Consider the following 14,019-nt stretch of genomic DNA (forward strand, 5'->3'; position numbering starts at 1 on the left):
CTCCCAATCGACCTTAAAATTAAAATTCTGGACAAAACAATTAATAGACTGGAGAATGTTCAGCTATCACGAAGATCGAGGGGCCATACTGTTAGTAAGTAAAACGGCAAAGCAGCCAGCATCATCAAGGACCCCATGCAACACGGACATTCTCTCTTCCACCTTCTTCCATCGGGAAAAAAGATACAAAAGTCTGAGGTTGCGTACCAACCAACTCAAGAACAGCTTCTTCCCTGCTGCTGTCAGACTTTTGAATGGACCTACCTCGCGTTAAGTTGATCTGTCTCTACACCCTAGCTATGACTGTAACACTACATTCTGCACTCTCTCCTTTCCTTCTCTATGAACTGTATGCTTTGTCTGTATAGCGTGCAAAAAACAATACTTTTCACTGTTTACTAATACATGTGATAGTAATAAATCAAATCAAAATCAATAGATTATGCAAATCCAGAAGTGTAGAGTAACATTAAGTTTATTGAAGACCAAAGATCTACATCTGAATTACATGTATCTGACTGATAGATTTACACTTACCTGCACACATAATATACTGCATTACAGTTAGTTGTCTTTAACGCTTTTATTCGGACGGAGAACGTAAGGAGCAGAATTGAACCTGCTATGGTAGTCACGCACATGTATTGACAATGTTACTCAGACTCTGGGATCCAGCTTGTCTAGAATGCAGGTCTAATTTCACATACTAAAATACAATCATCCTAGTCTAATTTATCAAACTTCACCTATTCAGTAATGAATTCTGACAACCTAGAATTAACCTTATCGCCTGAACTAAATAAAGGTTTGCAGCCATCTAACAAATCCAATAGGAAGCTCCCGTTATTACACATTCAGTGCCATATATTTCAATGCCAAGGTGCGTTTGATTACTAATAAATCTGTATTAGACTGTGTCCCTTCAGCCAAGCAGGTGCCAAGCCCACGGACTGTTGGATCGTGCCAACATGTTTCCATGGGTCTTCCGGTACCTCCATTCGAACTCCATGCACTTATATCCCAGCGTAGAGGAGGGGTGGCATGGGGCATCTCATGCCAAGGCGTACTCGAAGGTCCCCTTCTCCAGCCCGTCCATCCCGTCTGCCCATGTCGAAGATGGCATGCTGCTGTAAGGGTCGAGGAGGATTCGGAAACATCGCACGATGAGGAGGCCCAGGAAAATGAATAAGATGCCCACAAAAGCAAAGGCGGTTTTCTGTTCCAGGGTGAGCGGGTAGGAGTTCCCAGGGTTTCCAGCACCAATGGCCAAGGAGTTATTATAATGGTTATTGTTCATTGTTGCACAATCTGATCCGTCCCGTCTTCTAGAAGTCAGAATCATCCCAGTTTGACCTGAAGAGAACATTAAAAAATAATATTAAAATCAACGCCAAACAAGAATGCTCTCAACATCCTGGGGGTTCCCACTGTAAGTTTTAACGACACCAGGTTAAAGTCCAACAGGTTTATTTGGTAGCAAATACCATATGGTATTTGCTACCAAATAAACCTGTTGGACTTTAACCTGGTGTTGTTAAAACTCTGACTGTGTTCACCCCAGTCCAACGCTGGCAACTCCACATCATGGTTCCCATTGACCAGAAACTCAACTGGACTAACCATATAAACACTGGATAAAAGCAAATTACTGCGGATGCCCGAATCTGAAACCAAAAGAGAAAATGCTTCGACAAAGGGTCATCTGGGCACGAAACGTCAGCTCTTTTCTCTCCTTACAGATGCTGCCAGACCTGCTGAGATTTTCCAGCATTTTCTCATTTGGAACCATATAAATACTGCGGCTATAAGAGCAGGTCAGAGGCTGGGAATCCTGCACCTCCTAACTCCCCGAAGCCTGTCCACCATCTACATGAGTGTGATGGAATACTCCCCACTTGCCTGGATGGGAGCAGCTCCAACAACACTCAAGAAGCTCGACACCATCCAGGACAAAGCAGCCCCGCGTGATTGGCACCACATTCATAAACTTTCACTCCCTTCACACACAGTGGCAGCCGTGTGTACCATCTACAAGATGCACTGCAGCAACTCACCAAGGCAGCACCTCCCAAACCCACTAACTTCAGGAAAGATAAAAGATAACGAGGGGTCCCAAAGGTGAGTGGTTAATGTTCTCACCGCAGAGTGAAAGAACTCCACAGCCGGGCAAAGTGACAGTTAAAGAGCACGACCTCAACTCCAGCTGTGAAGGGCAGTGAGACAACACACAGCGACTCCAGCTTCCTCCAACCGGCACCCACCACCGAGGGACATCTGGACAGCGGCAAGGAGAGCAGTGCGGGGAGGCAGAATCAGCACAGGAAAGGGAGAGGAGAAGGGAAAGAGGGCAGGAGAAGGGGCTGGATTGGGGAAGGGGCCTGAGTGGGGAAGAGGCCTGAGTGGGGAAGGGGCTGGATTGGGGAAGGGGTCGGAGTGGGGAAGGGGCTGGAGTGGGGAAGGGGCCGGATTGGGGAAGGGGCCAGATTGGGGAAGGGGTTGGAGTGGGGAAGGGGTCGGAGTGGGGAAAGGGCCGGAGTGGGGAAGGGGCTGGAGTGGGGAAGGAGCCGGAGTGGGGAAGGGGCCGGAGTGGGGAAGGGGCCGGAGTGGGGAAGGGATTGGAGTGGGGAAGGGGCTGAAATAAGGAAGGGGCTGGATTGGGGAAGGGGCCAGATTGGTGAAGGGGCCAGAGTGGGGAAGGGGCCGGAGTGGGGAATGGGCCGGAGTGGGGAAGGGGCCGGAGTGGGAAAGGAGCCGGAGTGGGGAAGGAGCCAGAGTGGGGAAGGGGTTGGAGTGGGGAAGGGGGGTGTGGGGTTGAGGGGGGGTGTGGAGTTGAGGGGGGCTGTGGGGTTGAGGGGGGGTGTGGGGTTGAGGGGGTAGCAGGGTTGGTGAAGGAGGGGTGGGGAAGGGTCTGTGGGGTGGGGATTGGGCGGGTGAGGGCTGTGGGGGTTTGGGTAGAGCGGGAAGCGGGAATGTGGTCTGCTTTCAGGAGCGGAGCTGGGAATCCGGGAAGCAGAAACTTGTCCGGATTCCGGGCGGATCCAGCGAGCAGGGAGCAGCCTCACACCCACCTGTTGCTCATCCCGACAGAGGATTCCCGATCCCGGATCCCGGATCCCAGCCTCTCGCCGCTCCGCTGCCTCCGGATCAGCGGCTCGGGGTGAAGTTTGGAGCCGGGATCCTCGCCCCCTCCCCGGGCGGATTCGCGGCGATGGCCCGGGGCGGAGCTGCCCCATCCCGGGTTGGCACTGCCAGGGAGAGCGGGCAGCTACAGCCCGGGGCTGGGCAAAGCTGGCGGCTCCTCTGGCACCGGGACTGGCACCCGGAGCAGCAGCAGACTGTCTATGTCTCTGTCTGTCTGTCTCTCTCTGTGTCTCTTTCTATGTCTCTGTCTGAGCTTGGCTGGAAAGCCTGTTGCTCTCTGTCTGCCTTCCGCCTGCCCACTGACTCCACCCGACACACACTCACCACAACCAGTGCCAATGCTGCCCTCTGGGCAGAATCTAGGGCATCTGAGACCAGGTAACTTCAGTGGGCACTGCCCATGTGGGACTTTAACCTCCTCCCTCTCTCCTGCACCTGGCAGCTTGGGTACTTTCAGCAGCTTTACCATCTGCCAGGAACTTCGGGGTGGGTGAGCCCGCGGGGGCTGGTGTCTAACATCTACAACCTGACTGAGACCCCTCCCTCTTCAAACACCCCCCCCCCCCACACCCCCCACATACACACACACACCTCACCCATTCCCTCTATCACTGAAAAATGAGCCCAGATTTTCACAGTAACTTCATTGCAGTGTTAATGTAAACCTACTTGTGGCAATAATAAATAAACTTTAAACTTGAACAGTGCCAGCACTGACAGTGATCGAGATATTGGGCGGGACATTACACCTCGCTTGTCCCGAAACTGTAAAATCCCGCCCGAGGGCAAGGCACCTTCCTCTGGTCCACCCCTCACCCGCTCCGATTCCCGTGGCTGTTGGGGTGGTAAAATTCCAGCCATACGACACGGAAACAGGCCCTTCGGCCCAACTCGTCCATGCCGACAAAGTTTCCTAAACTGAACTTTTTTTAAAAACCCACGCAGTCATGGGGAGAATGTACAAACTCCGCACAGGCAGTGACCCAAGGCCAGAGTTAAACCCGGGTCCCTGGTTCTGTGAGGCAGCAGTGTTAACCATTGTGCCATCGTGGAATTAAAGATTGGCTTTTTAAATTTTTATCCCATTCCTGTTTAAAAGTTAAATTGAATTCTGTTTCTACCATTTACAGATGCACCATTGAAAGCCATTCTTTCTGGTTGTATCACAGCTTGGTATGGCTCCTGCTCTGCCCAAAACCGCAAAGAACTACAAAAAGTCGTGAATGTAGCCCAATCCATCACGCAAATCAGCCTCCCATCCATTGACTCTGTCTACACTTCCCGCTGCCTCAGCAAAGCAGCCAGCATAATTAAGGACCCCACGCACCCCAGGCATTCTCTCTTCCACCTTCTTCCTTCGGGAAAAAGATACAAAAGTCTGAGGTCACGGACCAACTGACTCAAGAACAGCTTCTTCCCTGCTGCTGTCAGACTTTTGAATGGACTTACCTTGCATTAAGTTGATCTTTCGCTACACCCTAGCTATGACTGTAACAATACATTCTGCACTCTCTCCTTTCCTTCTCTATGAACAGTATGCTTTGTCTGTATAGCACGCAAGAAACAATACTTTTCACTGTATCCCAATACATGTGACAATAATAAATCAAATCAAATAATAAATCAAATAAAATCATTGATTCCAGTCAATATTCCATGTCCCAACAACCCTCTGCTTACAAAATTCCTGATATTTCATCCTATTCTTTTGCTAGTTATCTTGCACACTTGAGTCTTTACCATAGCTGTAGGTGTATCTACACCCCACAGAAAAGAGGGCAGCTCACCACCACCTTCTCAAGGACAATTAGGATGGGTAATAAACCGGCCTTGCTGGTGAAGCCAATATCTCCTGTAACTATTTTAAAAAGAAAGTTGCTGACTGACTAACGGGTGGAAATTATTTATCCTGAGCTATTTTGTCAAAATCCCTTCACCCAATGCCGTGGTGTTCCAGGGTTGTGGGTGGACTCCATCCTGAACTTTGGAAGCAGCCCCAGGCATTGTTCAGGTGACTGTCTTCTGCGCGCCATTCTATTCCAGTTGTGTTACGCACCAGCGTGTTTTCTCGCGGGCATCTTGGAGAACCGGGATTGGGTGGAAGATTCCGGTCAGTCCTTTACCTGCATCCCATCAATGGGATGTAAATCAGTTTATGGCGACCTCCAGCGGGCTTCCCGATACACCCCGGTGGGCACCAGGGGAAGATCCCATCGAACATTCACCAATATTTGGGGTTACGGGAATAGGGCCTGGGTGGGATTGTGGTCGGTGCAGACTCGATGGGCTGAATGGCCTCCTTCTGCACTGTAGGGATTCTATAATTTGGACTCCTGTCTAATTCTCCTCCATCCCTTGACCATCCTACTCTGGCCAATTGTGCAACCTCCTATCATCATTGATAGAGCTGCCTTGACCCTTCTCACTCTCCAAGATCCCGCAATCTTCCAGCTTCTCTATCCATCTTTAAAAACTTCCTGAAAACCAATCCTTTCCCCTAGTCTCCAATCTCTCCCAGTCAACTCTCTCTTCCTGGCTCACCTTTCTGCCCTTCATTTTGAAAGGCTATTGGGTCTGTCGTGGCAATTGGTGTCCTTTAAATGTCGCATCCCCAACTTTCCTGTGACCTCACCCCGCGAACTCGGACCTCATCACTTGGGTGGGAAACAGCAGCAGAAAATTTGAAACAAGAACCAGATTGTTATCCCTTCACTGTCGCTGGGTCAAAATCCTGGAACTCCTGGAATTATGGGAAGGCGATGGCCTAGTGTTATTATCGCTAGACCATTAATCCAGAAACTCAGCTAATGTTCTGGGGACCCGGGTTCGAATCCCGCCACGGCAGATGGTGGAATTTGAATTCAATAAAGAAAATCTGGAATTAAGAATCTACTGATGACCACGAAACCATTGTCGATTGTCGGAAAAACCCATCTGGTTCATTAATGTCCTTTAGGGAAGGAAATCTGCCATCCTTACCTGGTCTGGCCTACATGTGACTCCGGAGCCACAGCAATGTGATTGACTCTCAACTGCCCTAGGGCAACTAGGGATGGACAATAAATGCTGGCCAGCCAGCGACGCCCATGTCCCACAAACGAATATTAAAAAAAACTCCCTTCCTCATAGCACTATGTTATGGTTCAGGTTAGAAACTCCAAAGTGTTTTATGAAGCCCGCCTGAATCATAAGTTTTGCATCTAGAATTTGGCTGGGATAAGCATGAGATGTTCCACTTCAGGTATGATTCAAATGACCCACTAGGGAGCTTTTATCAAAGTTTATTTAAGAATATAGTCAACATGTATAGTAAGAAAATTAGCAAGAACTTTTATCAATTACAAACAAGAAACAGCACAACCACTATAATGTATAACCCTTAATGAATATATATATATATAAGCTGTCCCAGTTAAACCAACCTCCGTACACAACCCTTTAAACAGGTTCAACACAGCATAGACTAAGGCTCACGTGATAACGGGATTGAGGCCTTTAGTTGAATTTTGCAGTCAAATGCTTTTGAGACTCAGAACAGTTTGTAGGCAAGACAGCTTCCCAAAACACCAGAGAGACTCTGGTTCAAGCCCCAACAACAGCAGATTTTCACCCTTCAGGAAAACAACAGAATTTTCAAAACAACAGGGAGAGAGGGAAAACACTTCTTGTTTGGCTGCTGTACCCTCTAAAACCCAAAAACTCAAACCTGCAGTCCCAAACTGAAAATGAAAATCCCGGAGCTGCCCACAGTTTTTCTTTCTCCTGCTGACAATGACACCACCCAAGGCTGTGATCATGAACTTAAAAAAAACTCTTAAAGGTACACTCACATCACAATAGGGTGTGACCACACCTCAGGGGACCGCTGCAGTTCAAGAAGGCAGCTCACCGCCATCTTCTCAAGGGCAACTAGGGATGGGCAACAAATGCTGGACCTAGCCAGAGATTCCCACATCCCACCTGGACTGCAAGAGGAAGGTCCATCTTCACTTTCTTCAAGGCACTCGCGATGCTGGTCTTGCTAACAATAGTTATATCCCAGGAATAAATGAAGGAAAAAAATCATCTGGAACTTTCATTTTCTGTTGATGAACCTTCCTTGGTGTGGGGGGGTGGGGGGAAATCCAGCCAGGTCAACGAGGCGAACGCCACAATGATTCCAGGTTGAACCAGTCGATGTATCCACGACCAGAAAGAATGTTCAGACTGTTGCTGCCAGGAGGTTCCCGCTGCCTAATTTATATGCCACTGGAGTCTTGGGTGCCTGTCAAGCTCTGAATACAAATACAGCAGGAGTGAGTCATACAGGCAGCTTCGCTGTTTATCATCATTCACACCCTCGGGTTAGTAATTCCTCAGCTGTACTCTCTCGGTGAGATCTGAGACTTTCAAAGATTTTGTGGCGTTATCTCCTTGTGACACAGAGGTTGAAGCAATGGTCAGTGAAGATTAGCATGAAGGCATGTCGATATTCTGATACTAGTGAATGGACCTGCTGGAGACAACATTAGAAAAAAAACCCTGTTAGGACAAATTGACCATCCAAAGGTTTTTAGACATTAAAGAAAATGAGGACTTCTGTTCAAAAAGAAGACACTGGATAATCTAGAATCATAGAATCCCTACAGTGCAGAAAGAGGCCATTGGGCCCTTCGAGTCTGCACCGACCACAATCCCGCCCAGGTCCTGTCCCCGTAAGACCATGTATTTAACCAGCTAATCCCTCCGACACTAAGGAGCAATTTAGCATGGCCAATCCACCTAACCTGTACATCTTTGGACACTAAGGGGCAATTTAGTGTGGCCAAGCCACCTAACCTACACATCTTTGGACACTAAGGGGCAATTTAGCATGGCCAATCCACCCAACCTGCATATCTTTGGACACTAAGGGGCAATTTAGTGTAGCCAAGCCACCTAACCTACACATCTTTGGACACTAAGGGGCAATTTAGCATGGTCAATCCACTCAACCTGCACATCTTTGGACACTAAGGGGCAATTTAGGATGGCCAATCCACCCAACCTGCACATCTTTGGACACTAAGGGGCAATTTAGTGTGACCAAGCCACCTGACATGCACAGCTTGGGACACTAAGGGGTAATTTAGCATGGCCAATCCACCCAACCTGCACATCTTTGGACACTAAGGGGCAATTTAGCATGGCCAATCACCCAACCTACACATCTTTGGACACTAAGGGGCAATTTAGCATGGCCAATCCACCCAACCTGCACATCTTTGGACACTAAGGGGCAATTTAGCATGGCCAATCCACCCAACCTACACATCTTTGGACACTAAGGGGCAATTTAGCATGTCCAACCCACCTGACATGCACATCTTGGGACACTAAGGGGTAATTTATCATGGCCAATCCGCCTAACCTGCACATCTTGGGACACTAAGGGGCAAATCAGCATGGCCAATCCACCCTACTTGCACATCTTTGGACACTAAGTGGCTGTGGGTCTGGAGCCACATGTAGGCCAGACCAGGTAAGGAAGGCAGATTTTCTTCCCTACAGGACATTAGGTGAACCAGATGGGTTTTTCTGACAATCGACAATGGTTTCATGGTCACCATTAGGCTATTAGTTCCAGATTTTTAAAATATTGAATTCAAATTTCAGCATTTGCTGTGGTGGGATTTGAACCCAGGTCCCCAGACCATTACCCTGGGGTTTTGGATTACTAGCATAGTGATAATACCAGTATGCTATTGCCTCCCCTGGAATAGCATATGTTGATAGGGGGAGTTGAAGCAAGATGCTTGTGTGGAGCCTAAAGAGCAGCTTGGGGCAGATGGGCCAAATGGACTATTTCTGTGCTGAAAATGCTCTGTAATTTTATGTATTCCGTGTATTTACTCATCACCCCATCGCCCATTTACCAACACTGGCTCCCAGTCCAACAATGCCTCAGTTTTAACTTCCCTCCATGACCTGCATCTCTCTCTATCTCTTCAATCTTCTCCAGCCCTTACCAACCTTTGAGATCTCTGCTGTCCTCCAATGCTGTTGGCAGAGCAAAGACCTAGGGATTCCTAAAGTGTACACAGACTCGCCCTGTGGTTTAGAACACCGTGTAACCATAGAAACCCTACAATGCAGAAGGAGGCCACTCGGCCCATCGAGACCGCACCGACAACAATCCCACCCCAGGCCCCATCCCCACAACCCCACAGATTCACCCTGCCAATCCCTCTAACCTACTCATCCTTTGGGACACAATGGGCAGTCTGGCATGTCCAATCATCCTAACCCGCACATCTCTGGACTGTGGGAGGAAACCGGAGCACCCAGAGGAAACCCACGCAGGCATGGGGAGAACGTACAAACTCCACACAGACAGAGACCCAAGCCAGGAATCGAACCCAGGTCCACTGGGACAATTATCTTTGAGTCAAGTGAGAGAAATCCCAACTCGGCCACTGAATCTCGCTGCCGTTCACGCTGGCGGGATCGTATGGTCCGGCTTATGGCGCATCCCTGGGAGCGATGGGCAGTGTGTTCAACAGGAAACTCCATTGACAAAGGGGGGACCATAAGGTCCCACCGCCAGTGGGAAGCACCCCGCCTCCCACCGCTGAGAAACACGCCACGGGGAGGGAGAGCAATCCCGATATCACTCCGCTTCTAATTTCCAATTGCGAATGAGGCTGAAAGTTAATTTCCATTGTTATGTGGAGTACCACAACCGCACCATAACGAGTTAACTTCTTTGCAAATTTCTATTAGTCACATAATTGTTACGACACAGAAGGAGCCATTTGGCCCATCGTGCCTGCGCCAGATCTCCGAATGAACAATTCACTTAGGCCCAATCCCCAGCCTTCTCCCGGTAACACTGCACATTCTTCCTTCTCAGATAATAATTGAATTCCTCTTGAATGTTTCGATTGAGCCTGGCTCCATCACACTCTCAGCCAGAGCATTGCACATCCAAACCATTCGCTGTGTTCTCCTCATGTCACTACTGCTATTTGTATTAATGACTTTAAATCTGTGCCCTCTTATTCTCAATCCTTTCACGAGTGGGGAAATTTTCTCCCTACGTACTCTGTCAGCACGTCATCCTTGGACCCGGAACCATTTTGACTTTGAACATAATCTTTCTCTTCTCCTCCCCTCGCTCATTGGTTAGTGGGTTGGAGCTCTCACCAGGAGGACAATTGATTCTAGGAGTTCCTCGCAAGCTGAATGAGTAAATTTGTACCACTATCTCGCTGCTCACACCACAACACGGGCACACCAGCCAATGCCCGTCCAACCAGCTGGAGATAGGGAACTTCACAGCAACTGCATGTGGGGAGATGGTGGTGTAATGGTAATGTCACTGGACTCGCAACCCAGGGGCCCAAACTCAAGTCCTGAAATCGTAGGTTCAATTCCCACCAGGGCAGCTGAATTTAAACTCAATTAATAAATCCTGAATTAAATGTCTACTGATGACCATGAAACCATTGTCAGAAAAACCCATCTCGTTCACTAATGTTCTTTAGAACATTAATTAATGAAGGAAATCTGCCATCCTTACCCGGCCTGGCCGACATGTGACTCCAGAGCCACAGCAATGTGGTTGACCCTAAACTGTCCCTCTGAGATGGTGCGGTCAAGCTACTCAGTTCAAGGGTGACAAATGCTGCCCTTGTCAATGGCACCCACAACCCATGCAAGGAGGGAAAAAGAATATCTCTTCAATACCCTGTCACAGCCAGTACTGAATCTGATTGAAGCAGAATCATCGAATCCCACGGTGCTGAAAGAGGCCATTCAGCCCATCGACCCTGCACCAATCCTGCACAAGTCCTACCCTTGTAACCTCACATATTTACCCTAGCTAGTGCCCCTGACACTAAGGGTTAATTTAGTACGGCCAATCAATCTAACCCGCACATCTTTGGAGTGTGGGAGGAGCACCCGGGGGAAACCCATACAGACACGGGGAGAACGCGCAGACTCCGCACAGACAAGTGACCCAAGCCGGGAATCGAACCCGGGTCCTCGGCGCTGTGAGGCAGCAATGCTAACTCCTGTTCCTTTTGTACCATTCTCCCTGCAACCCTGCACATTCTTCTTATTTAGATAACTCTGTACAGAAAGTGGCAGCACGGTGGTTAGCACTGCTGCGTCACAGTCTGTGTGGAGTCTGTACATTCTCCCCATGTCTGCATGGGTTTCCTCCGGGTGCTTCGGTTTCCATCCACAGTCAGAAAGACGTGCTGGTTAGGGTGCATTGGCCGTGCTAAATTCTCCCTCAGTGTACCCGAACAGGCACTGGAGTGTGGCAACTGGGAGATTTTCACAGTAACTTCATTGCAGTGTTAATGTAAGCCTACTTGTGATGCTCATAAATAAACTTTAAAAAAAAAATTAAACAATCAGATCATATTGAATGGGACAGCAGGCCTGAGGGGCCGAATGGCCTACTCCTATGTTCTATGTTCTATGTTCCTGCTCCTAATTCATATGTTTGTGTTGTGGGAATGAATGTCTGAAGCTTACAGATCGTTGCAGTCTCCAGCAGAGCTCAGATCAAAGCGCCTGAATGAAGGTTGGTTCTGAAATCAGAGAGGCCTTTGCTGGATGTTTTCCCAGTGAAGCATTTTGAAAATAACTTGGTCATGCTTATTGAACCCAAAATAAATTAGAAGCACTAATCCACAGGATATCTAATTAAACATGTGCTGCTGCATCTAATCCTTCATAGAATCCCTACAGTGCAGAAGGAGGCCATTTAGCCCATCGAGTCTGCACCAACCACAATCCCAGCCAGGCCCTATTCCCGTGACCCCACATATTTACCCCGCTAATCCCCCAACCTCCACATCTTGGGACATAAAGCGGCAATTTAGCATGGCCACTCCACCTAACCTGCACATCTTTGGACACTAATGGGCAATTTACCATGGCCAATCCACCGAACCTACACATTTTTGGACTCTGGGAGGAAACCGGAGCACCCAGAGGAAACCCACGCAGACACGAGGAGAATGTGCAGACTCCACACAGACAGTGACCTGAGGCTGGAATCGAACCCGGGTCCCTGGCGCTGTGAGGCAGCAGTGCTAACCACTGTGCCACCGTGCCACCCAACCTTATCACTATAGCTCCCCCCCCAACTTCAAAGCCTACCTTTCCACCCAAATTCTCAATCAACTCTCCCAGTACTTGTGCGACCCTTTGACCTGTGCTGTTGTGTGGAAGGTGTTTTGAGTTGTTTTATTATTATGTTCCTATAGCAACTTACTCCATCAGGTTTTTGATGATCTTTTACCAGAAACTGAGAAAGTTAAATGATTGAAAGCAGAAGTAATCAAGAGAAAACAATAATGTTTCACCTCTCCTTGTGAATTCATTTAAATAGATAAAGGCAAAATACTGCGGATGCTGGAATCTGAAACAAAAACAGAAAATGCTGGAAAATCTCAGCAACTCTGACGAAGGGTCGTCCTGACTCAAAACGTTGATTCTATTCTCTCTCCACAGATGCTGTCAGACTGGCTGAGATTTTCCAGCTTTTTCTGTTATTGGCTCATTTAAATATATCCCTTTTAGTGCTATTTTCAGGAGGGATACGGTAGCACAGTGGTTAGCACCGCTGCCTCACAGCGCCAGGGACCTGGGTTCGATTCCAGCCTTGGGCCACTGTCTGTGCGGAGTTTGCACGTTCTCCCCGTGTCTGCGTGGGTTTCCTCCGGTTGCTCCAGTTTCCTCCCACAGTACGAAAGATGTGCTGGTTAGGGTGCATTGGCCGTGCTAAGTTCTCCCTCAGTGTAACCCGATCAGGCACTGGAGTGTGGGGACTGGGGGATTTTCACAGTAACTTCACCGCAGTGTTAATGTAAGTCTACTTGTGACACTAAGAACTAAACTTTAAAAACAGAATATTAAACAGGAAACTTGTCGTTGCCGTGGGGATTATCCTGCTGAATGTGTAATTTGAAGGGCGCTGATGATTTATAAGGTAGAACGCAGCAAGTGTGGAGTCAGTCAGCACTACCTGTCACAGATCAACAGCACAAAGCCTCACACCTGCCAATGTGGAGAAATGCTGGGCTGGTTGAGGCAGACACGATTATTTTAACATTGGATGATGATGTAAATGGAAAGTCCGTTATCTTTTCTGTCAGTCGAGAGACCAAGTCAATATTGGCCATCTTACATCAGGTTAAAATTGCAACCCCCTCCCACTCACACCCACACAAAGTGCCCAGAACCAGGAGGCCAGTAAGCAAATAATCCCAGGTGACTTCCCCACTCACCCTCCGCGGCCAGGAGTGAGTCGCCTTCTCAACTACAGGATGGGAAAGAGGCAGCAAGATCTGCTATTGGCAGGTTTCCTCCGCTTCTTCCTAACCGGTATCTTAGTTTTCATCCAGCAACTGGGGGGTGGCACAGTGGTTAGCACTGCTGCCTCACAGCGCCAGGGACCCGAGTTCGATTCCCGGCTTGGGTCACTGTCTGTGTGGAGTTTGCACATTCTCCCCGTGTCTGCGTGGGTTTCCTCCGGGTGCTCTGGTTTCCTCCCACAGTCCGAAAGATGTGCGGGTTAGGTGCATCGGCTGTGATAAATTGCCCCTTAGTGTCACTGTAGGGATTAGCAGGGCAAATACATGAGGTTATGGGGATAAGGCCTGGGTGGGATTGAGGTCGGTGCAGACTCAATGGGTTGAATAGCCTCCTTCTGCACTGTAGGGATTCTATGATTCTATGACTTCTGAAACAAAACAATTTATAGCATCTGATATTTCAGCAGTGAATGAACAGACTCTCATCTAATGTGAGGTTTACAAGATTATGAGTGGCAAGGACAGAGTGGACAGTCAGATGCTCTTTCCTAGGGTAGAAAAATCAAGTACTAGAGGACATAGG

At 48.5% G+C, this 14,019-nt stretch overlaps 1 protein-coding gene across 1 annotated transcript; it reads right to left on the bottom strand.

Moving 5' to 3' along the window:
* Window positions 1-1,002: 1,002 nt before the first annotated feature.
* ctxn2 (cortexin 2) lies at window positions 1,003-1,322 on the bottom strand. The gene has a single exon (XM_078199851.1). It carries the CDS (start codon window positions 1,295-1,297, stop codon window positions 1,052-1,054), a length of 246 nt encoding a protein of 81 aa, XP_078055977.1. The 5' UTR covers window positions 1,298-1,322; the 3' UTR covers window positions 1,003-1,051.
* Window positions 1,323-14,019: the final 12,697 nt, after the last annotated feature.

This window comes from Mustelus asterias, chromosome 29 (assembly GCF_964213995.1).
Source record: "Mustelus asterias chromosome 29, sMusAst1.hap1.1, whole genome shotgun sequence".
NCBI classification, from domain to species: Eukaryota; Metazoa; Chordata; class Chondrichthyes; order Carcharhiniformes; family Triakidae; genus Mustelus; species Mustelus asterias.